The 27,044-nt window shown below is 43.8% G+C and overlaps 1 protein-coding gene across 1 annotated transcript in view; it reads right to left on the bottom strand.

Moving 5' to 3' along the window:
* Window positions 1-926: 926 nt before the first annotated feature.
* Window positions 927-27,044, bottom strand: part of CTNNBL1 (catenin beta like 1) — an 88,449-nt gene continuing 62,331 nt past the window's right edge. The window contains exons 8-16 of the mRNA XM_082272537.1: window positions 24,923-24,995; window positions 24,508-24,566; window positions 22,735-22,883; window positions 20,279-20,460; window positions 10,315-10,412; window positions 10,103-10,183; window positions 5,733-5,870; window positions 4,458-4,530; window positions 927-1,221 (exon numbers count right to left, since the gene is read on the bottom strand). Coding sequence (XP_082128663.1) covers window positions 1,133-1,221; window positions 4,458-4,530; window positions 5,733-5,870; window positions 10,103-10,183; window positions 10,315-10,412; window positions 20,279-20,460; window positions 22,735-22,883; window positions 24,508-24,566; window positions 24,923-24,995 — 942 coding nt within the window. The 3' untranslated portion in view covers window positions 927-1,132. The remainder of the gene's footprint in view (window positions 1,222-4,457; window positions 4,531-5,732; window positions 5,871-10,102; window positions 10,184-10,314; window positions 10,413-20,278; window positions 20,461-22,734; window positions 22,884-24,507; window positions 24,567-24,922; window positions 24,996-27,044) is intronic.

Here is a 27,044-nt window from a genome sequence, read left to right as displayed (position 1 = left end):
TAAATAATATAATGAATTTAAATTAACATGAATTTATTTTGGTCCATTATCGGCACCTTTTCAGCCGATCGGTTGCTTTCACACTAAGTCGTTTTTGAAGCGCATTTGAGTTTAAAAAAAAAAAAAGTGCAAGAAAAGCTTCAGAAAAATGCATCTCTTTAAATTCTATGTATGTCTTCACAAATCCTGCTTGCCGCATTTTTTTTGGTGCATATATGGTCAGTTAAAAAAACCACACCAAAAACGCAACTCCCCATTGAAATGGTGGCAAAAATGCCTCAAGACCACACCCGTGTGGTGTTTGAGTCACATGACCTATGAAAAACACTGTAAAAGTAGTAAAATTGCGGCAAAATCGCACACGTTTTTCGGTGGCCACTATCGGTGCCTTTTTTTTCTATTGGCAAAAGGCAGATAACCCTATTTTCGGCTGATATAATTGGTGCATCCCCAATATAGGACCTTGCCGAAGACTGGACAGTCCAAGATGGAGCCTAATGAATTGCTATAGCTAGGTGACATGGCTCCTTGCTCTGAATAAGACTTCTAATGTTTAATTTTTATGCAGGGCTTAAAGTAAGAAAGCTCAGATCTTTCTGACTTTAAAAATTGTAGTCTGCAATAGCTGAAAAAATAAATTTCAACAAGCTCTGTAGAGTAAGAGCAGAGGAATGATTGGGGGTGGGTGGGGGATATATATTCAGACAACTCATTTGGAGAATTAGCTCATGCATGGATGACTAGCACTCAACAACAAACTAGTGTGCTTTTTCAAATTAAAATGTGTGAAATTAAACAAATTACCTGGAGAAGAGGTGACAGTAATTTACCACTCATGAATATCATCAAGCAAATAATTTGACAAATCTGTGCAGAATCTCCCTTTTAGTTTACATGATTAGGAACAAACATCAGAGGCATCAGACTTTCATTAATTAGCTTTATATAAAAATAACGCACATGAAATTCCGGAGAAAAAATTCATAAAGGGTCCAATAGATAGCCAATGAGTAGGAGCGCAAGGTGAAGAGTGATACGTCAGGTGTCAAAATCCTATTTACAGACGGATCCCTGAAATTGTGCAATGTTCTGCAGAATATCCACATCCTGGGACAGCACAAAAGGATTATTTTCACAAGGTCTCAAGCAGATCCAGAATTCGCTTTTGTTCACTCTCCCGAAACTCTGCACTCTTCCCATCGCCTATGCTTTCCGAATATTCTGCAAGAGATCAGGGTGAATTGTGTTGAATAACATTTATTAATCCATTTACATACCATACTTCCAGTCAAACTACCTCTCTTCTAAATGTAACTGGTGGCACTACATGGAGGTGTGTTCTAACATTAGCTAGCGTTTGACTGCAGAAATGATCAAAAGGATCAAGGTAACCCAACACCAACAAGTTACACAGTTAAATGGAGGGCATGTTTGGTTGCCTTAATCTGCCTAATAGATCTGCAATCAAAAATTGCCAGACCGTTGCCTGTGTGTATCCAGCTTAATACCTTGGCAGTGACAGAGTTCCAAATCAGGATTAAAGTAGACTCCGCTAGCCAAAGCTCCAAATCATGAATGAAGTAGACTCTGCTACGGCCAGCATGCAGCGCTGTGGAACATTTTGATGCTAGTGGAAATTAGGGAGGCATAATAGGGTCATCTTATACTCTAATCACACAAATAATGCTGTATATGGGAGAAAGGCAGAGAAGGTTGATGCTGTTCTTGGTTCCAGAGATCTATGGATCTTTCAGACAGGTCGCTGGATGGGGGGGGGGTTCGTAAAAACAGGTGGCCGAGATGCAGTTTTACAGTCACCTGGCCACTCACCCAAATTTAAATTCCACAGCCTGACAGGGCTGAACACATGCAGCGTCCACAAAGCTTTGCAGCCGCTGAATTTTTAATTCGGCTTGCGGCACTGCCAGTCAGACTCGCACATTGAGTTCCATGGGGCTGCACTGCAACTGCAAGCAAGACACTTAGCTTGGCAATGCCCCATTTGACAATTTAAAGTAATAGAAAAAAAGGCATTTAGGAGGTGGCAGTAATGCCTGCTAAAGGCTTGTCGGCCGCTACTCTACTGCCCTCTGAAAAGTGATCCACCGAAAGCAGTACTGCGAATGCGAAAAACGACACACAGGCTTTGGCAAACGTTTTTTTTTTTTTTATTATGTTGGATAATGTGGCAAATTTATATTTCTGTCTGTATGCCTCACTTTATTTTACTAGTGACCATTGTCAAGTGAGAGCAAATCCCACATTTTAGGATTGTCTCCAGAACAAAAGGCAAGGGAAATCTTCCAGTGCAGACACTTGTTCCAAGATTTGACACAGTCTCAGTCCTGTAGGTGGGAGCCTATTGAGAGAGGTAGAAACACGCTCAAAGCTGTTGCTGTGAGCTGGTTTTTGACCCCTTTCAATGCCTGGGGCATATGGGACATGCTCAAGGAGCCTAAGTGGTTAAAGCCTACTGAGGCCAGACAGAAATTGCTTTGAAAGCAACCAATCCACTTGAAAGTGGCTGAAAGCTTTATAAAAGCTTGCTGTACACACTGCTTACACAAGCTGATGTCCGTGTGTACTATCTATAAGGTGTTTTAGAGGTGAATGGGTTGCTGTAACAATGTGAATGCCTTTAAAGTAAACCACTGGGGGAGAATTATGAAGATGGCATGCTGATCCAATGACTTCAGCACTTTGACCTGCAATAAACTATGCAAAAAAAAAAGAGTTCCGATTGGCTCCATACGTATTTCAGTATTAGGGAGCCAGAATGATTCTTTAAATATACAGCTAAATATTGCACAGTACTGCATCCAATTATATCTTGGTCTATAAATCATTTATTTAGAAGCTCTCACATAAGGTAACCTCTGCTTAGGCATTTTCACTGCATACTCTGGTTGTATATGTACATTAAAGAGTTGTAAAGTCAGCAAAGTTTTTTTTATCTTATTGCATTCTATGCACTATGATAAAAAGCCTTCTGGGTGTAGCAGTTCCCCAGCACCCCCCTAATACTTACCTGAGCCCCATCTCTCTCCAGCGATGTCCACAAGTCCCTCGGTCGATCAGGAGAGAGAGAGAGAGAGAGAGAGAGAGACGGGGCCAAACAGCAACTCTGTGTCTGAATGGACACACGGAGCTGCAGCTCGGCTTCCCCCATAGCAAGCTGCTTGCTGTGGGGGCACTCAACGGGAGGGAGGGGACAGGAGAGCCAAAAGGAGGACCCGGGCAGAGGAGGATCTGTGCAAAACCAACTGCATAGAGTAGGTATGTTTACTTTTCTTTTTTTAAAAACGAGACTTTACAATCACGTTAAAAACCTTCATATACCAAATGTAAATAGAAATAGAAAACTTATATATATACTTTTTTTTTTTTTAATTCTATGCACCACGAAAGGGACATTTATAAAAGGAAAGTAGATAATGTTTTCCTCTGCCAAAATGGAGACTGCAGCGTAGAGCCTACAGTTCTCATTTGAGTCTTGTCTGCATGACGCTGCAAAGAACACTCCATAATAGGAAGAAAGCCCAGTCACAAAAGTCATGAGAGACTGGGCTATCCTCTTCCTGCACCCCACTGAAATAAAAGGTGCTTTGCCTCCTTCGAAGTTCTTAAAGAGGAAGTAAAGTCCCCCAAAAAAACCGAGAAAAAAAAATCCCTGTAAAGAGAAAGGCATAATGAGCTAGTATGCATCGCATACTAGCTCATTATGTAGTACTTACCTTAAAACGAAGCCCCCGCCGTGCCACCACCTCAGCGACAGGACGGCGACATGTCCGGCCGTCCTGCTTCCGGGTTCGCGTCCTCCGGCCATCTGATTGGCCGGAGGCGCGATTACATCACTCCCGCGCCTGCGCGCGGGAGCCGCCGTTCACGGCACTTTACAACCTCTTTAAAAGAGAAGTATGGGAATTTTTTTTTTTTTTACTTACCTATTTGGATGCTGCATCTGTCGCCGGCTCTAAGCCTGAGAAGTGAGCAAACAACACAGATCACTCAGTTCTCAGAGCTCCCTGAGCAGAGAGCTAGTCACTCACCGCTGCCTGATCTGACCCCCCCCCCCATGCTCACAGGAGTGCTAGGATGTGGATAGGGCGGGAGCGGCTCGCTGAGAGGCTGAGCCGTGTGTCGGTCCAGGCATGTGGGCAATTCCCAACCATATGGTCATGATCTTTCCCTAGCCTGGACCGGCTCTGTGATGTCAGCCGACAACAGGCTTCAGCCTGCTGTCTACTGAAAGCGGGTCACAGGAGTGCATAACGAACTGCACTTCTGTTATTCACAGGACAAAAACAGCCAAATGAGCATTGGCTGTACTTCTTTAAGTGAAGGGCTAAGCACATTGCTGTATTTCTTCTTTTTTTTTTTTTTTAAAGCAACGATTTGGCCTCAGTATGTCCCCTTAGAGGAGGGGAAACCAAGACTGACAGCTCTGTTATACTCACCCTTTAGTATGTGTCGCATGATTTTTATGGAGCTTCCCCTCATGGTCAAGATCTGCATCACCCTCTGTCGGACCTGAACAAAAATAAAACATGAAATTATCTGGTGTATAACAGCTCGGGAACAGGTGGACAAGTGTGAAGGGGTTATGCAGATCACTGGTAAAAAGTGTGTGTTTTTTATATTTATATTTATATATATATATATATATATATATATATATATATATATATATATATATAAAAAAGACTCAGTACAGGCAGCACCCTCCTGTACTTTCAGGAGGGTGCCTGAAGATTTGTGCACAACCTCACATAGGTAGAAAATATAAAAACAGATTTTTTTCGCAGCATCCCTTTGAGTATTTCATAGTAACAAGAACACGTACTATAGTTTCAAAAGTACAAAGTTCTTTCTTTAGGTTAAGCTAACGATACAGTACAATAGCAAACACATGTCTGCCCAACAGTCCAGATGGAACCCCACAGTTGGAATTACTGTTGGCCAGGCATTTCAAGCAATGTGGACAGTCTGTATCCCAGCTTGGATTCTTTGTAATTGATCATATACCACAACCAAGCAGAGGAGGTGACGATGAGTTCCAATTAAAACACAAAAAAGTGAGATGGATATCAGACTTGCATATGATTTCTTCAAAGGGTTTTAACATTCATTTCAAATAACATTTATTTTTCTAATGTTAATGTCTATTTAGTGTCTTTTTTGTTATGTTTATCTTTGTGAATAGCCAGATGGCGCTGCAACTATGTGTCATTTAGTTTAATTTGAATATATTCTAGATGGGCTGCCATTTGTGTTAATTACTGCAGGTGATACTTCTTTTCGATTTCAGAGTGGGGCAGTTGTGTTTCCCATTGTATATGGTTGCTTTACCTGAAGGATTGCTTGTGGATTTGAAACTGCTGTATATGACCTTGATGCAACAGTTATGCTGAATAGCTGAATATTGACAATACGCTGCAGAATCATCTGTCTGAAGTGTGTGTGTGTGTGTGTGTGTATATATATATATATATATATATATATATATATATATATATATCTATAGATATATATATACATACATACATACACACACACGCATGTAAATACATACTACTGATTTAATTGTTTAAGTTTTTAAGTTTAAGTGTTATTAATAACTTGCATTTTCCCATTTAAAAAGTCCTGCAAAGCCATGACTTCTGTACACTGCCCTCCACAGTCCCTGTGCTCTGGAATGTATAAATCCGTTCGCCTCCTGTTGCTGTGGTTACCTGTGGCAGGCTGCTGTTACAGATTTCTGCAATAATGTAGCACAACAGTTGAAGCAGAAACAGACCGGCATCCAGCCTGCGCAGGTAAAACTCGTCCTCCAGATCATCATCTAGAATTTCACCACGACGCACCATGTCCTGGGATAACAGAAAAGAAACAGTAATAAAGAAAGGGTTAATTGTTCTGTCCTACAAGACAGAGGCTGCCTAAGTGTTAAAGAACAACTCCAATGCAAAAAGCAGACCTGAAGTTATTGCTCTTTTATGGCACTTTTCCACTGCAAGTACCGGCTCGGTTCTACTCGGCCCTGCTTGGCCCGGTTTGCTTTTCCACTGTTGGTACCGCATGGTACGGTATGGTTTGCTTTTCCACTAAAGTAGTACTAAATTTAAGTGGGTGGGATAACAACGGGGTGGGTGGGATTCTCTGACCAATCAGTGGCTAGTAGTGACTGCATGCAAAGGATTGTGGGATATGGTACCGGGTATGGTACCTGTTGGAACCACAATCGAGGTGGTACTGTTTTTGAGAGCCGTACCGTTCGGTTCCATGCAGTGGAAAAGCGCCGCCGTACCGTACCGAACCGTTCCTACACTATACCATGCGGTACCAGCAGTGGAAAAACACAAAAGCGAGCCGAACCGTTCGGTTCCATGCAGTGGAAAAGCGCCAATAGTGCTTTGCTGCTGGGATTTTACCGATTTGTCAGACAACCTGAAATGTTTCTGTGCCTATCCCCCTCCACTGCAGCCAAATGCCTCCAAAGACCCTACAATGCTGCACAAGCTACAATATTTATTCCTCCACATAATAAGCAGAAATAAGTACAAAACATGGGAAGCAGAATTTTGGACTTCAATTCATGTCCTAAATTAGATCTACAACCCCCTCCTTTTTTCCCACAGAAGTACTTTTACTTTGTTAAAGAAATGATGTTATATAGATTTCTTCCATTTTAGTGTTCTACTACACTGCCACTAACCATTAGCACTGAAATATTTGCTCATATTATCCACAAATGTCTTGATGACGCAGGCTTGTTTCCTAAAGTGACTCCGTTGCTATTTTCAAGCGGAACGAAAATCGTAACACAAAAGATTGCTAGGCGGTAGGGTTTTTTTTTTTTTTTTGGCAGAAGAGACATGCAAAGTCTCTTCTGCCAAAACATTCTTCCTCTCTCCCTCATCAAGCTTTTTTTCCCTGTGAGCATTGTGTACAATCTCAGCATCAGTCAGATACTGAAAATGGAGCTGGCAACAACGTAACTTTTTTTTATTGTTTTTACCCTGTTATTTATCTGCTCTTTTCTTTTTATTGGTTGAGCCAGATGGACTTATGTCTTTTTTTTAAACTGACTAACTATTTAGCCATGTGTGCATGTGCAGATGTTATACCATCAGCTTCCACCCAACAGCTCAAGAGGAGCTACAGGAGACTGGGAAGGAGCAGAGATGTATAGTAACAAAATAGAACTACTTCACTACTGTACTTAAGTACTTTACTAGAGTATCATTTTTTTTCCTCCTACTGTTACTTCAGTACATATTTTCGAGGAGTTTAATACTTTTACTCCGATATTTTTTTTATGTGCTGCATCGTTACTCGTTACAATTATAAAAATGTTACGAACCATTCCATTCCAAACCTGCACCGCCACTGACTTTTTTTTTTTTTACTTGAGTCGCACTGTCTCTGAGACTCACAAGTCCTGACCAATCCCCGACCCGATGCGATGGCTCAGGGGCAGAGCCTCGCCGCCTCTGCCCTCCCTTGACTCGGCCCGAGTCCCGCCTCCGGCTCGGCTCTCAAGTGAAGTGGTGGTGGTGACAGAGGAGAGACACCTGTCTGCAGAGTGATCTCTCTGGGTCCTGGGTGGGGGAGGGACTGTGAGTTACTAGAGTCTAGACTACTAAACTGTCTCTGGGCACTGTGCAGCGTGGCCGCCCAGCGCGGGAGAACTGGATGGAGGTAGGAATATATTCTTCTTTCAGCAGGGGGGACTGGACTGGGGACTGTGGAGAGAGAGAGGCTGGAGGACTTGAGACAGCCTAAAGTAGAAAAAGTAAGAACTGTCTTGAAGTCAAGTCACTCACTAAGGGGATCAGATCTATTCAATGGGGGGAGGGACCTGCCCTACTCTAAGGGGGATCTATAATGGGAGAGAGACCCTGGCCTGCTCTAAGGGGGCTCTATAATGGGAGGGGACCCCAGCCAGCTCTAAGGGGAATCTATAATGGGAGGGGGACACTGGCCTGCTCTAAAGGGAATCTATAATGGGAGGGGGACACTGGCCTGCTCTAAGGGGGATCTATAATGGGAGGGGGACCCTGGCCTGCTCTAAGGGGAATCTATAATGGGAGGGGGACACTGGCCTGCTCTAAGGGGGATCTATAATGGGAGGGGGACCCTGGCCTGCTCTAAGGGGGATCTATAATGGGAGGGGGACCCTGGCCTGCTCTAAGGGGGATCTATAATGGGAGGGGGACCCTGGCCTGCTCTAAGGGGGATCTATAATGGGAGGGGGACCCTGGCTTGCTCCAAGTGGGATCTATAATGGGAGGGGGGGCCCTGGCCTGCTCTAATGGGGGATCTACAGTGGGAGGGGGACCCTGGCCTGCTCTAAGCGAAATCTGTAATGGGAGGGGGACCCTGGACTGCTCTAAGGGGGATCTATAAAGTCCTCTATGCAATGAAAAGGTTGAAGGATAAATTCACCTTTTAGGAAAAAATAAATAAATGCACATATTTTTGCAGGAAAAAAAAATGTGCATTTTTTTCCTGCAGGAGCCTGGAAAGCATTGCACCCGTGATTAGTGGTGCAATGTCAGGCTTGTGCAGACAAGCCCTGAGGATTTTAACCCATACGTCCGGTACAGGCTATTTACAAGCTGCAGAGCTTGTGAATAAACTATGAGAGCGCTCATCAGTGCCCTTGCAGTCCATTCAGAACTACAAGACATCAGCCGCGGTGGCTGACAGTTATTATTATAGCCAAATTTACCACCCTAACTCCTCCCACACCTTTTACACTACATAGACAGTAATATACCGAAATGTGCGGATTATTCCCTATTGGTTTCGCCGAATGGTTCACAAAATATCGGCGTTTTTGTGGCCAAATTGGTCCCATAGGAATGAATGGCGGAATGTTCAAAACTAGAGTGGGAGCTGACAAAAGCTAGAGTGGGAGCTGAAAATCAGGACATGATTTCTAAACTGCCACCACTCCCTCATTTAATAGCAAAACGTTCAGCTATCCCTGCTTCCACTAAAAATGTCCATAGTCCTGATATTTTTCACAATATGACTGATGGAGGCAAGAACACTTCACACAATTTCCCCAGAAATTGTAGCTTTTCTAGTTGTTGTCCATTCTCCCTGCACCAGCTTTCACAATTCAAAAACAGCGTGGCTATGTGGGACTCCCCCCCCACCACAGATCTGCTTCCTTCATTCACAGAGTACCGTACGGCCATGCAGTTTTTGAATTGGGACAGTGGGTGCAGGGAGAATATCCCCTGCCCGCTGTCATATCAATGGGGAGCGTGGGGGGGGGGGGGAGTGGCTGCAGGAGCTGGAAGATGTTACATGTTCTACCCTAAATACAGGTGAAATATGTAACATAACCCGAAATGTGAACCTTTCCTTTAATACTTACCTGTGTCACCTTTCGTCTTGTGCATCGGATACCTGGTGCCCTTCTGTACCCTTCATCCACTTAGGAGACAGAGGAAGGAACCACAAAAGCACAGATGGGTACCAAGGTTTCAAAAGATTATTTCTCCAAGAAGGCAAACTTCAACTGTGTGCAGTGGGACAGATAAGGGCTGTTTGTTTAAACAGCTCATTTATGACTTTATGAATAAAGTTTACACCATTTTATCACATTTTGCCTAACCTACAACCAAAGGTTCCTGAAATGTTGCAAGACAAATGGTTTTGATGAAAGGAAAAAAAAAAAAAATAGTTTTGCTGTTCTGTGCACTGCTGCAGTAAATAAATCAATTTGCCGATTGAACTCAACCCTCTGCCCACATTGCCTCTTATTAAAAGGAGGATTTTTACACTCTCCTCTGGGGAATAAGCTAAAAGCTGGTGTCATCTAGAGAGCTTATGAGGAGTTTCTTCTCATCAGCTTGGAGATGGGAAAAATGGAAAAATAAAGAACTGATAGTGATTTATACCAGCACAGTGGTCTGTCTTCTCCTATGAATATCTAGCTGCAAATGATCACAGGGTTACAGGAGGCAAGTACAGCCCAGAATAGATGAGTTGCCCCTCTCAATTTCAGAGTTTGGTCCTCTAATGGACATGAAAAGAAAACTGCAGGACTTAGGGTTAGCTTAAAACAAATGATACAAAAACTAACATGTTTTTCTCCTTCTATTTTCTTGTCTGCCACCCGCACAGCATCCAGATACTTAAAATACAGCTCCATCAGACGATCGACCTGTGAAAAAAAAAAAAGAAGAAGAGGTTGCCATAATACCATAGAAAGTGGTAAGGAAATTAACAGTTGGAGATAAGTTGAGAGACTGCAGACTGATCACAGGTACAAGGGAACCTGATCTACACACTGACCTTCTCACAATCATTCTCTGTGAACTTGCTCAGAAGTCTTGTCCTTTGTTGCCCTCTCAGATTACGAAGCAGGGAGGCCAGAATGGAGCAGACATGCTCTGTACAGAAAAAAAATAGATATATTTTTTTTTTTTTTTTAGGTATGCATTTCACAAAGCTATTATACTGATTAGGTGGGATCTTGCAGCAAATTGATAATACCCCCTCCTCAGTAACACACACTTAACCTTCCTTCACCCATTGTGACTCTGGTCACCGGGATATAAAAAATACATGGTACCTTTAGGCATAAGGAATTAAGGGTCTTGCCTTCACCTTATGATAGTGCTGTTATATGGTGGTGGTAGGGGGGGGGGGGGGGGGGGGTACAAACCTATTTTGTCCTAAATAGGCAAGGCAAAAGGTTGCTTAAAGACGCTCATGACTGCTCAAGAACTCCTCTAGGGCAGTGGTTCTCAAATCCGGTCCTCGGGACCCACTAACAGGCCAGATTTTAAGTATTACCTTGGGGGATGCAGACTAGAATACTGCAATCACTGAGAAGCAAATGAGATCACCTGTGATGTAATTTAGTTATCTTGCAAACCTGGCCTGTTGGTGGGTCCTGAGGACCGGATTTGAGAACCACTGCTCTAGGGCACTGTGAATTCTTAACCACTTAAGCCCCGGAAGATTTTACCCCCTTCCTGACCAGGGCCTATTTTGCGATTCGGCACTGCGTGACTTTAACGGACAATTGCGCAGTCGTGCGACGCTGTACCCAAATTAAATTTAGGTCCTTTTTTCCCCCACAAACAGAGCTTTCTTTTGGTGGTATTTGATCACCTGTGCGATTTTTTGAACATGCGCTATAAACAAATAAAGAGCAACAATTTTGCAAAAATAATATTTTTCACATTTTTTTATATGAAATTCCCCAAAAAAATGTAAAAATTTTTTTTTAACATTTTAGGCCAATTTGTTTTCTGCTACATATGTTTGGTAAAAAAAAAAAAAAAAAAAAAACGACGATCGCGAGTGACCGGCGGGACATCGGGTCCGCCGGTCACTCGCACGGGGGGTCCGCGAGCAGGAGCGCGCCTCCTGCGGCACACGCTCCCTACAGCCTCACAGGCTAGTGACGTACCCATACGTCACTTTGCCTGTGAGGGGCTGACTGCCGTCGGCAAGTGGTTAAAGGATATCTACACTCAAGAATAAAAGTGTAATATATTGCAGGTTATAAGTCCTTGGATGTGAAGGCTGCATTTCCAGTTTTTGGGTGTAACCGGCTGTTGACCCACCAGTCTGTATGGAAATATAAACTGGACTTTGCGTGACTGGTAGCTTGCAACCTCCTCGCATGCGTCTACAGATATACACAAACACTTTTTTCCCCCCACATTTTGTAATGTTACAGCCTTCTTCCAAAATGGATTATTTTTTTCCTCAAAATTCTACAAACAATACCCCATAATGACAACATGAATGAAGTTGGTTTGAAATCTTTGCAAATTTATAAAAAAATGAAAAAAATCACATGTACATAAGTATTCACAGCCTTTGCCATGACACTTAAAATTGAGCTCAGGTGCATCTTGTAGAAACATCCCAAGGATGATTAGTGGAAACAACTTGATTGGAGTTGACTTGTGGTAAATTCAGTTGATTTGACATTTTTTGGAAAGGCACACACCTGTATATATAAGGTCCAACAGTTAACAGTGCATGTCAAAGCACAAACCAAGCCATGAAGTCCAAGGAATTGTCTGTAGACCTCCAAGACAAGATTGTATGGAGGCACAGATCTGGAGAAGGGTACATAAAGATTTCTGCAGCATTGAAGGTCCCAATGAGAACAGTGGACTCCATTATCTATAAATGTAAGAAGTTTGGAACCACCTGGACTCTTCCTAGAGCGGGCTGCCCGGCCAAACTGAGCGATCGGATGAGAAGGGCCTTAGTCAGGGAGGTAACCAAAAACCTGATGGTAGCTCTTACAGAGCTCCAGCGTTTCTCTGTTGAGAGAGGAGAACCTGCCTCGTTTTGCCCACCTTAGAATGCCGGCTACTTCCCAAGCTGCCAGGACACTTCTTATGCCCCCTTGGTGATTGACATAGGCCACAGCCATGGCACTATCCCATTGAATTTGTTTCGGACAACCCTGAAGACGACTTGTCCAATGATCCAGACAAGGTCTGATCGCTCAGAGTTCCAGTACATTGATTGGCAGTCCAGACCCCCTGAGCACAATATGTTCCGAGGATGTCTCCCCGCCTGAACAGGCTGGCATCCGTGGTGGCAACCTTCCAGTACAGGGGGGAGAAGGACTTTCTCTGTCAAAGTGCCGGAGAATGAAGCCACAAGATCAGTGACTCTCTCGTACCCCTGCTCAACAGGATCAGATTGTCTAGAGACTGTGGATTCTTGTCCCATTTCACCAAAATCTCTCTTTACAGAGATCTTGTGTGGAACTGTGCAAACGGAACCTACCCAAAAGGTAGACATCAGGCCCAGCACCTGCCTGCAAGCCCAGAGGGATGACTGTCTGCCAGACAAAGCTGAATTGCCTCCTGCAATTTCTGGAGTTTTTCCAGAAGAATTACTCTGACTGAGGCCGAGTCCAGAGTCAGACCCAGATAGTCCAGTTTTGTGGACGGAACCAGAGAAGACTTCTGAAGGTTCAGAATCCGAACGGAACCCCCTAATTTGCAGACTAATCTCCAAGTTGTTCATCAGAGCAGTCAGAGACTCGGTTTGCAGAAGATAATCATTCAGGTACCCCAGTACCACGATCCCCCACTGACGCAACAATGCCAACACCGGTGGCAAAATGATTTTGAAGACCCGAGGAGCGGAGGCGAGACCAAAGGGTAAGGCCACAAACTGAAAATGCTCCTCGCACACGGCAAAGAAGAGGAAGAGCTTGTGACCGGCACATATTGGAATGTGGAGGTAGACGTCCTTGATGTCGATAGAAGCTCCCTGAAAATCCCAGAGGTAGGGACACCACTACTGTGCAAATTAACTTCAGTCGGAACTTCTGTACTCGCACAAAGCAGTTAAGCACCTTGAGGTCCAAAAGTGGGACGTACCGTGCTTTCCTCCCAGGGAACTCTAAAGAGGGTAAACCCTTGAAAATGTAGAGAGTAAAACCCTTGTAAACGTTCCAAAGTCAGAACCGGTACAATCACCCATTGAAGTAACAAGTTTTGCGCTGCCCCAAAAAGAACCCATACGCAATCCGGGGATAAATGCAGGCTGGAAGGGAAGAACCTTTTCGGAGGATAAAACCGAAACTCGATCTTGTAGCCGGAACGAATGACTGGGACCCTGAGGGATGAAAAAGCCTCTTATAAGCAGAGAAGAATGGCCCATGTCTACGACAGAGCTCCTCGAAGGAAGCTCCAAAAAGGGGATCTCCTACAAAGGGGAGATCAGATAAGGCCTTCTTAGAAGTCTGGTCCGCAGACTAGCATTTCAGCCAGGTAATACGCCGAAGGACCACTGCTAATACAGGCAGCCTAGAAATCAAAAGGAGACGCATCCAAAGAGGCATCATAGATAAACTGTAGCCCCTGGAACAACTGATCCGCCAGCTCCGCAAAAGGCAGGGGGAAGCCATTTCTCCTCAAGGTCCCGGCGTAAAAGTTTAGCCCACTTGGTCAAAGTTTGTGACACCGGGGCAATAGTAAATACCGACCAAAGTGCCGAACCAGCCATCGTGAACATATGGCGTGCCAGAGCCTCCTATCAGTGGGATTTTTAAAGGCCAGGGGGTCCTGACCTGGAATTATGGTAGCTTTATTTGGAAACTAGAGAGTCCATTACAGGTGGGACCATCCACTTTTTAGGCAGGGAATCCTCATAAGGATACCGCGTAGCAAAACGCTTAGGGACCACAAGAGTACGTTTTGGACAACCCCACTGTTTTGTGACAATGTTGTCAAAGTAAAGCGGGAAAGGGGGAACACCCTCGTCGCTTTGGAGGGCCTGTAGGTGCCAAAAGGGACCAGCACCTCCGACGCAGCATCCTCCAGTTTTAAAGTTTCACAATCAGTGCATCCACCAGCGCCTTTTCATTCGCGGCTAGAGAAGCAGAGGAATCATCCTCACTATCTCAGCACTCAGGGTGTGTGGACGCAGACCCAATAGGGTGATTTGCGGCCACGGCGGCCGAATCAGATTCAGAATCTGAGGAGACCGAAGAGGCAGGGGGCGCTATATATACCTAACCTGTAAAACATAATGAGGAAAAGGCCGCCAACTGCGATCCCGCAAAGGGGACGCCGACCAAGGGCCCACGAATGGACCACCTACTGGACCCCACAAAAAAAAAAAAAACAAGGGGGGGGGGGGGGGTCGCCCTCTGACCACTCCCCTAGGGTCACATTTAACCCCTTGATCACCTATACTGTTAACCTCTTCCTTGCCAGTGTCATTATTAAAGTAACAGTGCATATTTATAGCACTGATTACTGTAGTAATGTCACTGGTACCCCCAAAAGTGTCAAAAATGGCAGTCAGGGGTCCGATCTGTCCGCCGCAATGTCGCAGTCACGCATAAAAAAAAAAAAAAAAAAAAATGCAGATTGCCGCCATTACTAGTAAAAAACAAAAAAAATAAAAAAACACAACATTAAAAATTACAAATCTTTCCCGTACTTAGACGCCATTACTTTTGCGTAAACCAATTTAAAATACGCTTATTGCAATTTTCTTTTTACCAAAAGATGTATCAAAAAACAAATTAGCCTAAAATGTTTAAAAATTTAGATTTTTTTAAATTTCTTTTTTTGAGAATGTCATAGCAGAATGTGAAAAATATTGTTTTTATTTTCAAAATTGTCGCTTTTTTCTTTTTGTTTATAACGCAAAACAAAAAAAAAAAATATCGCTCAGGTGATCAAATACAGCAAAAAGAAAGCTATATTTGTGGGGGAAAAAAGGACGTCAATTTTATTTGGGTACAGTGTCGCATGACCACGCAATTCGCCGCTAAAGTAACGCAGCGCCGAATCGCAAAATAGGGCCTGGGCAGGAATGGGGCAAAGCCTTCCGGGCTTAAAGTGTTTAATTGAGTTCTTGAGCAGTCGTGAGCTCCTTTAAGCAAAACAAAAATTATATATATTTTTTTTTTTTTTTTTTCTAAGAAGGCCTTCAACAGTTACCCACACACTTACAACGTATAGTAAACTATTAAACCGAGTTCATGGTACATATTATGGTCCTAGGAGGGAACCTATAATGCAGCTGACTGCCATAAAACATTTCTCTACTAAAGACAAACTGTTGTTTCTCAGACTAGGTTGTTTATTAGGGAGAATTGTGTCCAGCGTTGAGCATTCTACCAACAAAAATAAAATCAAAAAAAAAAAAAAAAAAGAAAAAGACGAATGCTGTTTGTGATGCAGATCCAATAGGACTGTGCTTTGCCATAAAGGTCAGAGCCCGTAATGACAGCGGCATTTTCTACTGGGAGAGGAACGAGTGCACTGAGGGTTTTAGCTTCCTGTCATCAAAAACTGACTAACAGTTTCACCTGGGACTGCTGTCTAAAAGCAACATGCGGCGGGTGCTCCTGGGTAATCAGATGGATTAGCCTGCTGTGAAAGCAGCTCCCATAAAAGCCCGCTAGGATTTTCTGGCAGAAGACAATAAACATCCTGCATGGCATTCATGATAAGCTGCTTGCTGCAGTTCAGTGCAGGGCATGTCCTTCTATGATAGTTTGCCATTTTTCTTTTAAAAGTACACCCCAGACAAACGAAAACTTAGCATTTATACTGACTTTGTCACCCTGCAGAGTGCTTTCCTCCTGCCATTCATGCTCTTCCCCATTAAACTAAGCACTACAGCTGTCAGTTTCCTCCTCTTCTGAATATGTTAAAGAACAGGCCAGGGTGTTCCATGATTCTATCACTTCCTCTTCCCTTAGCTACCTACTGCAGCTTTGCTTATCTGCTGGCACACAAGACTGCAAAGTACAGAATCATGTAACAAGAGCATACAGTCCTGCACAGAAGCAAACGTGTAACATGCAGGAGGTCATTGTTTTTTTTTTTTTTTAACTATAATAAATTAGAACTTCAGCTAAAACATTTTCTTTTCAGAAGGAAGGAAGACTGTCAGGCTTTTTATAGCATAGTCCCCATTATGGAAATTCACCAGCACCATCTTTCCTTGAGAAAGAACAGGAGCTGAGAGGAAATATCTCACTGGAACACCAATACTGGTGACCAGTCTTAAAAAATATATATTTTGTTTTCTCAAAAGTCCTCTCCCTTTCTAGACAGGAGGCAAAGGGAAATTTAACCTACAGAAAACACAGATAAAGGCTCCACCCTTTTTGCATACTCAATTCTATGAATTTACAGGTTTCCCTCACCTTCCTTAGATAAAGGCGATGATGAGGCTTTAGATTTTACCGAGTATACAGTGCACACTAAACATGCTACAGGTTCGTAAGACGCTGAGTAGTCGTCCTTATCATTGAATATTTAAGTGGTTATGTATTCATTAAGGCTACGTTCACATGTGAGCGTAGCGATCGCGGGCAGAATCACCGCGATTCTGCCCGCGATCCGGAAATCAATGCAAATCGCGGGACGCCTGTGTGTTGCCCATGATTTGCAATAGCACCCCAAACGCTGTGCAATGTTGTCGATTTCCGCCTGCCGAATCGCGGTAACATCGCGTAAACAATGCATGACGCCCAAAAAAGGAACAAGAGCTTCTTTGGGGCGTCATGCGTTGTTTGCGCGATGTTACCGCTATTCGGCAGGTGGAAATCGTGGCAACATCGCACAGCGTTTGGGATGCTATAGCAAATCACGGGCAATGCACATGCGTCCCGCGATTTGCAATGATTTCCGGTTCGTGGGCAGAATCGCGGCGAATCTGCCCGCGATCCCTACGCTCACATGTAAATGTAGCCTAAAGAATCATTAAATGTACGTATTTAAAAAAACAAAACAAAAAACAACCAGTTAAAGAATATGTCAACCCAGAATTTCATATTTCTGTGTCTGCTATACCAAGTACTTGCATGAAAATGTATCCTATTCTTTGTATGAAGGGGTTCCAGCCAATCCCTCTGCTTTCCCATCAAAAACTGACCACACTGGGCATGAGAGCACAGTGTGATCAATTTTCTAGCTGTGCCAAGAAACTCACCCTGCTCACCCCTAATGATCAGACTTGTGCTGACCCGCCCCCCTGCACAGTTATTTATTGGAAAGACCAGTGCACTGCTGCTCCTCCTCCCCTTAGCTCTCTTAGATCCTTATGCAGCTGAAAATAGAAGTTATGTGGCAAAAAAAAAAAAAAAAAAAAAAAAAAAAAAAAAAAAAAAAAGGTATTTATATTGTTTTTATACAGTCATGGCCAAAAATATGGGCACTCCTGCATTTCTGTGCATCTAGAAATGGTTTAAGACAAAGCACTGGAGAGTACTGAACTGGCCAGCAATGAGTCCAGATCCAAATCCCAGAGATTTTAAAACAGTAGTTGGGAAAGAGAACTCTACCAATCTGAGAAACCTGGAGCAGTTGGCAAAAGAATTGTGTTCCAAAATTCCAGTAGAGAAGTGTAAGAAAATCATTGATGGTTACAGGATGCAATTTATTTCAGTTATTTTTTTCCAAGTGGTGTGCTACCAAATATTAAATTGAGGTTGCCAATAATTTTGTCTGGTCCATTTTTGGAGTTTCGCGTAGAATGTGTCAGATTTGGCTTTTTTTGTTTCTCCAATTTTTTGTTTCCAACTAATACAAGCAAAAAAAAAATAAACATGAGAATGCCTAAACATTTGTAATTGCAACAATTTTCTGGGTGAAGTGGTGCATCATCTGACAGAAATGCAGGGGTGCCTATATTTTTGGCCATGACTATATGGAATACAAAAATGTTTTGCCTTTCATCTCTATTTTAAACTAAATGGGTTGTTTTTCAAGGTGAGGGTTTACATATACTTTAAAAGCAGAGTTCCCCCCCCCCCCCTCCAAAAATTAAAAGTCAGCAGCTACACACACTGTAGCTGACTTTTAATATTAGGATACTTACCTGTCCTGGAGTCCAGTGATATCAGCACCGCAGCCGATGTTTCCATTGGCTGTCGGGTGCTGCCGCCGCCATCGCCGCTAAAAGGGAACCCGGCAGTGAAGCCTTGCGGCTTCACGGGCGGGTCCCTATTGCACATGCGCAAAGCACGCTGCGCATTCGGATTAGCTTGGCGGTGGGGGGTAGGAGGAGGGGACCAAACTTCGCCGCAGCACTGTTTCCAGGAAGTGGGGAAGGGTACATGTCATAAACAGGTACCCGTTCCCCCCGAAAGGTGCCAAATGTGGCACCGGAGGGGGGGAGGAAGCAAACTAGCGGAAGTTCCACATTTTGGTGGAACTCTGCTTTAAAGAGGTTGTACACCGAGAAAAAAAAATCTTCTCTTCTTTACATCCTGAAAGAGAAACCCATAATGAGCTAGTATGCATCGCATAGTAGCTCATTATGAAATACTTACCTTAGAACGAGCCCCCGCCGTGCCGTCCGCTTACCTGTATGACGGGCGACATGTATAGTAGCCCGTCTTCCGGGATCGCGGCATCCGGCCATCTGATTGGCCGGAGCCGCGGTGACGTCGCGCACGCGCGCGGGAGCCGACGGTCACGGCACGGGGCTCTGAAGGAACGGCACGATCTGCCGTTCCTTCAGAGCGCATGCGCCAGTGACGTCACTGGCTGCATTAAAGGTAAATATCTCCTAAACGGTGCATGTTTAGGAGATATTTACAGTACCTATAGGTAAGCCTTAATATAGGCTTACCTATAGGTACAACTTCCTGAGGAGGGTTTACTTCCTCTTTAAAGTGATTGTAAGGTCTCATTTAAAAAAACAAAAACAAAAAAAAACAAACATGTTATATTTACCTCCTCTGTGCAGTTGGTTTTTCACAGAGGAGCCCGCATCCTCCTCTTCTTGGGTCCCTCGTTGCTGTTCCTGGCCCCTCCCTCTTATTGAGTGCCCCCACAGCAAGCAGCTTGCTATGGGGACACCCAAGCTGAACTGTGGCTCCGTGTGTGCATTCAGACACGGAGCTGCCCCCTCTCTCCTGATTGGCTGACTTTGATTTACAGCCGCAGGAGTCTCAGCCAATCAGGAGGGACTCATGGACATTGCTGGACAGAGAGAGACCTCAGGTAAGTATTGGGGGGGGGGGGGGGCTGCTGCACACAGAAGGCTTTTTATCTTAATGCATAGAATGCATTAAGATAAAAAACCTTCTGACTTTACAACTCCTTTAAGCATCTCTCTTGGCATTAACGATTATAAAGCCAGATTTACACAGCAGCACTCGTGCTGCAAGAGGGCGGGATTGCTCTAGGAGCCAATTAGGAGCCCATCATGTGAGTTGCAAGAAAACATGCTAGTAAGGAACATGCTAGTAAGGAACAAACACACAGGAGAAGAGAGCAGAGGGATCAGCTCATCCATCTGTGGTTGGTTCTTCACTGTCCAATCACAGATTGGGGGCAGCGTAGGGACCTACCTGTATTTCTACAGTAAAGAAAGAGTCAACAGCCTGGCTGCCATTTCTGTGCAAATCTTAGGACAGATAGAAATACAAATCCTTTGGCAGTTAACAAGCTTCCATATACTTCAAATGTAGAGGTAGTTGTTTTGTAGAGTTCATCTTTAAAGCTAAACTAAAAAGACTTTTAAGTACTGCTGCAGTGCTTCCTAAATTGGGCCAGCAGTTCACTGATTTTACTCAATGTCAGAAGCTGCTCTTCAGTTGAGTAGGTAGACACTTTTCTACTTCCCTAGAATGCCGATTTCATATAAAATGTGGCTTTGTGCAGTGAGTGTGTTGTGTAGTGGGTGGATGTGTAGGAGAGGCACTGCCGGTTCATTATTTTTGTTAGCGTCTAACAGAAAGCAGGGCCGCCACTTATCACACAGTAAGCACTGCCAATATCAGTTTCCTAACCCTCATGCTCCTTTTCAGGGATGCCGCTCTTCTTCATCTTTTTAGGCGATTTCATGAAGAGTGGGAAGATGGTCCGCAGTCCCAAGATGTCCACAAATTTGTGACAGTTGTCGCTGCCCTCAGGGCCAATCATAGCGTGATCCAACACACGAAGTGCACTGCAGCGTGACATTTTCTTCTCTCTGCATAAGAAAAAGAAAGATTAAGATTCCCTCAGTGGTTTAAGTATCTCACAGCAATCACATGCTGTGCACATTGCTAATGAAGAAACTATTTTCATGTTTGGTGCTTTATGGTTGTAGCAACTCTGATGCAGGGGCAGAGAGGGGGGGGAAAAAAAAAAAAAAAAAAAAAAAAAAAAAAGGGGGGGGGGGTGCTCAGTGCAAGGGCAGGCAGTTCACACTTGCCCTTGCAACCAGTCTTGACTTGAATCATTGATCTGAAGATCCTGGTGTGACCTGTGGTTTTTCTTGTCTGCTGCAAAATCTTCTCTGATCTTCCACTGTCCACAATTCACCTGCTGACAGTGAAGAGCCTAGGGGGCACTCCGCACATGCTCAGTTTGGTGTGTATTGTTAGAGAGTTATTTTTTTGGGGATGGTGCATATAATTGGCACAGGACCAGAGGGTCAGGGGGGTCCTGCAGCCTCATAGGACAGTCAGAGGAGAATAAAAACTCCTCCTACAAGCTTTAACCAGACACCCCTAGAAGTCATAAGACTGCTATATACTGCTGATGAGAAAAGCTATTTAGCAGTTTATATTTACTAAAATAATTGCATTTTCATGTGCCTGTATACTGTGGGAGACCAGATATTGTGAATGCAGGGTGCTGGGTTTAGTAACAAATTAATGGTTCAAGTCACTGCCCCCCCCTTTCCCCCCCCCTCAATAGACTTGCAACAGTGTCACTTTAGGTGCACTTACCGCTATCTGCATTTCCTCCGCTGCCCCAACACTTGGAATACAGACCATACTTGCCTACAAAGATTGATTTGATGTAATGATGGATAAAATGACAGAATAGACCCTTTGAAGCAAGGATTTTGAAATATAGGATTCCTTCATCTTAATTATTGTAATACTGAACAATCTTCAAAATGTTTGTAATACTGAACAAGCTTCTTGTTTATGTATCTATGTATAGACATTTTAATATCGCCTTGTTTTTCACGCAGGTCTTATCTCAATTTAGGGGCAAGTTGCATTAAAATGAAGGCACAAGGTGGCGTCTGATCTACTATCATTAAAGTGGAACTTTACCCATCACAACTTTAGCAAGGAACATACACTCCAGTATTATTAATTATGCTAACAAAATTAGCGTGTGCAGTAAATTGCTTAGAGCATTGCTCCTGTTTCTTCTTGCTGGAGGCTGCCATTTTGCTGAAGCCCAGAGCCCATGAGCTGTAGTAAATCTTAGGGCTACGGTCACATCTAGGCATTGCTAGTTTATAGGCATTTTACAGGCGTTTTTAGGTTGACAGTGACCAATGAAAAAAAACGAAAACGCCTGTAATCTGCTATAAAAGAAGCTCGTACTTTTTTGAGCGGCATGCATTTTGCTTAAGGCAACAGAACGCTCAGATGTGAACAGGGGCCATTGAAATGAATGGAATTTATCTTGTTGGGCATTTTTAGAGCTGAGGCTTAGAGCAGAAAATCGCCCAAAAACGCCTAGATGTGAACAGAGCCTTAGGCTGTCAGCAGATCGGCTTCTACAAATTTGGCACAGGGCCTAAAAACACAGTGCCTAAAAACTGAGCATGCACAAAGCAGGGTTAGACAGTGAATTGCGGGATTTTAACGGTTTCGCTGCCAGGTCTGTGCGTCGTAGGGACCCGACAGCGGGGTTTCATAGGATTGTGTGTAAAACTGACAGGCCGACTCCTGCCGCTTCATTTCCTCCACGCATCCCCCCCCCACATCATGTATTTCAGGCTCTGCTTGCCCATCTGCTGGTCAGGGACTGACATGGCAGGTGTAAGGGAGGGAGAAGAGCAGACACACATCTCTCCTCCCCTTCTTGCTGTGCCCCGGAAAGCAACGTGTATGACATCACTTCCGGGTCAGCCACTCCGTGTCCCCAGCTAGCACAGCGATCTGCATTGCAATACATTCAGTGGAGCACAGGGGAGACATGCAGGGTCTTTAAGGGCCAATTTTTTTTTTTAAACATGTGCAAAAAATGCAAAAACGGCTCTGGCAGAAAAACAGTTAAACAGTATAGGCAGTTACTTTCGCTATACTTGCAAAAGGGGACAGCCTGAAGTGATCCAGCAGGACTTTATCCTGACGAAAGTACCACTTTAAACAAACATGTAGAAGTGGGTCTCTTTGCTTCAATAAAGTCTACCTGGTACACCTATTGTTCTCCAGTCTTTGTGGACAACACTTTTATTTTTGCTTTTGTAAACTAATGTACACTACTAGGCAAAGTTTATTAGTCCATGTACCTTAGCATTAAATTCATAAGCTGCAGCCCTTCTCCTTTTAGGAACCTCTCCCTGTTACTGCTGAGCATGAGGCAGGAGCAAAGACCATCAAACAAATTCTCCATCATCTCCTGCTCCTCCGCTGTGCTGGGATCATGTCTCTTGAACACCTGAAGCCAAAAACAGTTTAAAAGAGTTATTGTTGCAATGCTTGCCTTACCGTAACCTTTCATATTTCTACATGCTTAATGCTGGAGAGGTGTGTAGATTAGCCACTAGGATTAAAGCTGGCAAACAGACAAACAGCTAAACATACATATAAAATACATATATGACAATTATTAAACTTAAAGTGGTAGTATACTCCGCTTTTTAAATTTTATCTACAGGTAAGCCTATAATAAGTATTACCTGTAGGTAAAATTAATATCTCCTAAACCTGCACAGTTTAGGAGATATTCACCCTGCATGCAGCCACTGGCACCAGCGGCGCACGGGAGTGACATCATCGCAGGTCCGGTCATTCACAGCGCCGGAGCCACCGAACCCGGAAGAGACACCGAGCGAAGATGTCGGCTACCTCAGCGGTGTCCGGGCGACCGTGTCAGGGCTTCGTTCTAAGGTAAGTGTTTCATAATGAGCTAGTATGCTATGCATACTAGCTCATTATGCCTTTGTCCTGCGGGGTTTTTTTTTTTTGAGGATACAACCGTTTTAACTGCAGGGATGCCCGCCCTCTTCCCGCCGAGCAGACCACCCGTGTGAAAGGACCCTTTGGCGATGTTGCGGGCCAGTACTGCATGATCAAGGGTTTAAAATATCTGCCTGGAGTTCTGCTTGTGCTTTACAGCTGTTGAGCTAACATATCAGCCGCACAGGAAGTACATTGTTATCAATTATGTTGCCCAACACATTGACTAGCATTGTGCATAGAATCAGCTTTAGATCACATGACCCAAAACCAGAGCACCATGGGAACTCCTGCTTACAGCTAAAAAGTAAGCTTATGCTCATTATTATACTCATTAAGCCCCTCGGTTAATTATTAAAATGGACCCAATCTTATGAGTCAACAGCCGCTTAAAAGCTGTACAAAGATGAAATATATACTGTATATAGGAGTAGTTTTGTCTGTCATAGAATTTCTATTTGTGCCACACACACACTATATATATATATATATATATATATATATATATATATATATATATATATATATATATATATATATATACACACACATACATACATACACACACACACTAATATATATATACATTATATATATATATATATATATATATATATATATACACACACACACACACACACACACACATACATACACATACATACATACACACACACACACACAGAGCTACATATACTATATATTAAACCTGTGTAATTTAGATCTGTCTGGAGTTCAACTTTGAAACAGCAAATGAATAGAACCGAAAAAAAGTTTACATTTTTTTTTTTTTTTAGAACTATAATGTAAGGGAGACTATTTTCTGTAAAGAAATAAGAACAAAGAGTATAAAAAGGTAAAAACCGTTAACATTTGCAAAACTGGTAAAAGGAGTACTATGAAAATGGCACTGGGTGAAAATTGTTATGCAGAAAGGTATCTTGGTACTGAAGCACAGTGGGTGGCCCAGGTTTGGCTCCAGCAGACAATGACATGGGCAGACGTGCATTGACATTCTCTTGTAAAAGCTGAGGCAGCAGTCTACCACCATACGCTCGGAGAGATGCCAAGGTGTAAATGGGCAGGGAGTGGGAGGCCCTCACCGATAACTGCTGAAGCAGCACGTCTATTCCATCCAGCTCCCCCAGGAGTTCCCGAGTGTCTGTGAGAGGGGAAGATAATGTCAGCACAGAAGAATAAATCCATCAGCACAGAGGATCAATACACTGTGACAGGGGGCAAGACAGTACATGATGCTGAGCAGGGAGGAGATAGACGAGAGAGTGAAACTGAGAATAAGGAGCAGGCACCTGTATAGAGAACTACATCATAAACGTGTTGAAAGAGATGAAAATTACAGTTAGCTACCAAATTCAGAGGCAATATTAGGGAGAACTAAAATGGGAAGAAGGGATGATGAGAGCTGAATGGGAGGAGGCAATTAAGATGAAGAAAAGGACAAATTCTAAACTCTAAGAAAATAAGCAGAAAATGACAGTGAATTCATAATCCTCTTACCATCATTGTTCTGTAGAAGAATAGCCAGGATTTCACTGCAGTAGAGCTTGTTGGCATCAAATGGCATCTTGGCCTGGGCGGAACAGAAAATAAGGGCATTCAAGCAGCGTGAAACATTAAGAGCAATATGGGAAGCAGAGTGAGTAGGAGGCTTGAAGATGGATAAATGTGTTGCAAAATGGCATTTGGGGAGGAAGCAATAAGCATAATGACAAAAAACAGCAGTCTGCAAGAAGCTCAAACTACTGAATGTAATATCTCAAATAATGGGATTTTTGACTTACCGTAAAATCCATTTCTCTAAATGTTCATTGATGGACACAGCTCCTGATCTTCTTGACCACTGGGTTATACTGTCCACTACAGCAGTAAGACAAGAGGCAGAAAATAACTTGACTACGCCTATGGGCAGTCCCAGGAGATGCACTCCCCCTCTCTGCTATAGGTACTCAGTTTTGTTACAAGCAGTGTCAGAAGTAATACAACTCCATAGAGGGGTGGGTGCTGCGTTTGTCAATGAACATCAGAGAAATGGATTTACGGCAAGTCAAAAATACAATTTTCTCTTTCGTTCATTGACAGACACCGCTCCTGATCTTCTTGACCATCGAGACATCCAAAAGCAGTGTCAAACATGAGGGCTGGGAACAGCATGAAAAAAATTCCCAAGGTTAAACCGTAGCCAACCAGGTAACAGGAACTCAACCAAAACAACTGGAGCCCACCTGAAAAACATTACATTCCCAAAGAGGAAACAAGCCCCTTAAACAGCAGCCTGCAAACCTTGAAGACAAAAGAGGCATCCGTGATGCCAACACATCCAGGTTTTTAAAATTTTGTGAAAGTGTGCACAGACGACCAAGTAGCCACCTTGCACACCTGTGTTACTGACACCGGATGATGAAAGGCCCAAGAAGCACTAAGTGCTAGCGTAGAGTGCGCCTTCACAGGGAAAGGAGGAACCTGACCCTTAATTGAATAGGCCTGAGTCGCCGTCTGTCTGATCCATCTAGAATTTGTCGCAGAAGCAGCAGATAGTCCCTTTCGAGGCCCATCCGTAAGCACAAATAGTGAGTCTGACTTCCTAAAAGACTCCATAGCTGCCAGGTACACCACAACAGCCCGAACCACATCCAGGGAATGCAATTTCCTTAGGATGTTTTGGCCTGGGACACAGAGAAGGCAACACAATATCCTCATTCAGATGGAAATCAGAGACCATCTTTGGAAGGAACAATGGACAGGAGGCGAAGAACCACCTTATCTTTGTGGACCACCAAATAAGGGGAACGACGGGAGTGCATGGCAAAGGGTCGTTGAAAGAATACCGCCAAGGCCGACAACTGACCCTTAATGGTACTCAAGGCCAATTTCTGCTCAACCCCCCCCGTTGAAGGAAGGTCAAGACCTCAGCCACCGAAAAAGAGCGAGGGTGAACACCAAACGACTCACACAACGAAATGTACGCTTTCCACGCACGATGGTAGATCTTCCTAGAAGTGGACTTTCTAACCTTCAGTAATGTGGGAATCACCAACCCAGACAAACCTCTATCTTTCAGCACCTGGCTTTCAACAGTCAAGCCTTTAAAGCCAGCGACTTAAGCAAGATGGAAGATTGGCCCTTGGGACAGCAGATCCTCTCTGAGAGGTAGTCTCCAGGGGGCGTCAGTGACCAGCAGCACCAGGTCGTCATACCAAGGCCAGCGATGCCAATCCGGGGACACTAGAATGACCTTTTTGAAGACCTGAGGAGCAGAGGTGAGACCAAAGGGTAACGCCACAAACTGAGAATGCTCCTCTCCAACGGCAAAGCAGAGGAAGCGGTGACAGACACATATTTGAATGTGTAAGAAAGCGTCCTTGATGTCGATAGAGGCAAGGAAATCCCCCTGATTCAAGGATACCTCTATCGTGTAAACAGACTCCATCCTGAACTTCTGTACCCCCACAAAGCAGTTCAGAGCCTTGAGATCCAGAATTGGACACACCTTGCCTTCTCTCTTTGGGACCGCGAACAGATTTGAACAAAACCCCTGAAAATCTCCTGAAATTGGAACCGGAACAATTACCCCTTGAAATAACAGGTCTTGCATTGCCCCGAAGAGGGTTTGCAATCGGTC

Source organism: Pelophylax lessonae (genome assembly GCF_965119305.1).
Source record: "Pelophylax lessonae genome assembly, chromosome: 11".
Taxonomy (NCBI): Eukaryota; Metazoa; Chordata; class Amphibia; order Anura; family Ranidae; genus Pelophylax; species Pelophylax lessonae.
This window is presented reverse-complemented; position numbering and strand designations above follow the sequence as displayed.